The 911-nt window shown below is 31.2% G+C and overlaps 1 protein-coding gene across 1 annotated transcript; it reads left to right on the top strand.

Moving 5' to 3' along the window:
- Positions 1-625, top strand: LOC117109794. The gene is made up of 2 exons (XM_033252215.1): positions 1-65; positions 164-625. The coding sequence occupies exon 2, from the start codon at positions 166-168 to the stop codon at positions 565-567; it is 402 nt and encodes a 133-aa protein (XP_033108106.1). The 5' UTR covers positions 1-65; positions 164-165; the 3' UTR covers positions 568-625.
- The last annotated feature ends 286 nt before the right edge of the window (positions 626-911 follow it).

Raw genomic sequence — 911 nt, 5'->3', positions numbered from 1 at the left:
TCTGTTATATTAACAATCGTTTTTATTATCCATTTCAGAGAAAACTATCAAACAGATCAGAAATGTGGTAAGAATAAGTCCATTACTTCACATTATAACTACTTCCATATTCACTTGATCAGTACTCTGTATGATTTCTTGTTTATGAACATTATCTCAACAGATATGAGAGAGAAAGAATATGCTAGGCGTATGGAAGAAATGGAGAAGAGGATGATAGAAGAGGATGGAGATATTAGGCAAGGCTCTGAAGGAAGAAAAGAATTAGTTGAAGAAGTTAATGAAGAGCAAAGAGAACATGCAGAAAGGATGGATAGTGAGGAGCAACGAAACGAAATAGAAGAAATAAGGGAAGTTTCTGAAGATGAAAGAGAACATGTAGAAAGGCTATGCAGGGAAATAGTCAATGAAGACATAATGGAAGGAACTAGTGGAGAAGAAATAACGGAAGGAAGGAGAGAACGGCAAAAAATTATAGGCCTACCCGACACGACGATGTTACAAACCATGATACAGGAGGCAGTGCAGGCGGCGATGATTGGTTTCAAGCAAGTAAGTACAGGTTGACATTAATTAAAAATATTACTTTAATTACGACTATAAATGTTTGATTGTACTTTAGTACAATCAAACATTTATAGTCGTAACTCAGTCCATCAGAATACATTTATTTAGCAATAAGCATTTTGGTATTATTATTATTATTATTATTATTATTATTATTATTATTATTATTATTATATATGTTATTATATATATAAATTATTATTACTGTAAGCCACAAAAAAACTTTATGGGCACACCGTTATATTTTTTTAAGGAAGTTACATAATATATTATAATTCATCAAAAGTGCCTATACGGTGTTTCGTATAAGGACCTATTTTAACAATGTATACTCATTATAACAC

The sequence above is a fragment of the Anneissia japonica genome, unplaced genomic scaffold, assembly GCF_011630105.1.
Source record: "Anneissia japonica isolate Jap-2015-1 unplaced genomic scaffold, ASM1163010v1 scaffold189177_len911_cov252, whole genome shotgun sequence".
NCBI lineage: Eukaryota > Metazoa > Echinodermata > Crinoidea > Comatulida > Comatulidae > Anneissia > Anneissia japonica.
The sequence above is the reverse complement of the archived record's forward strand: the minus strand, read 5'-3'. Positions and strand labels throughout refer to the sequence as shown.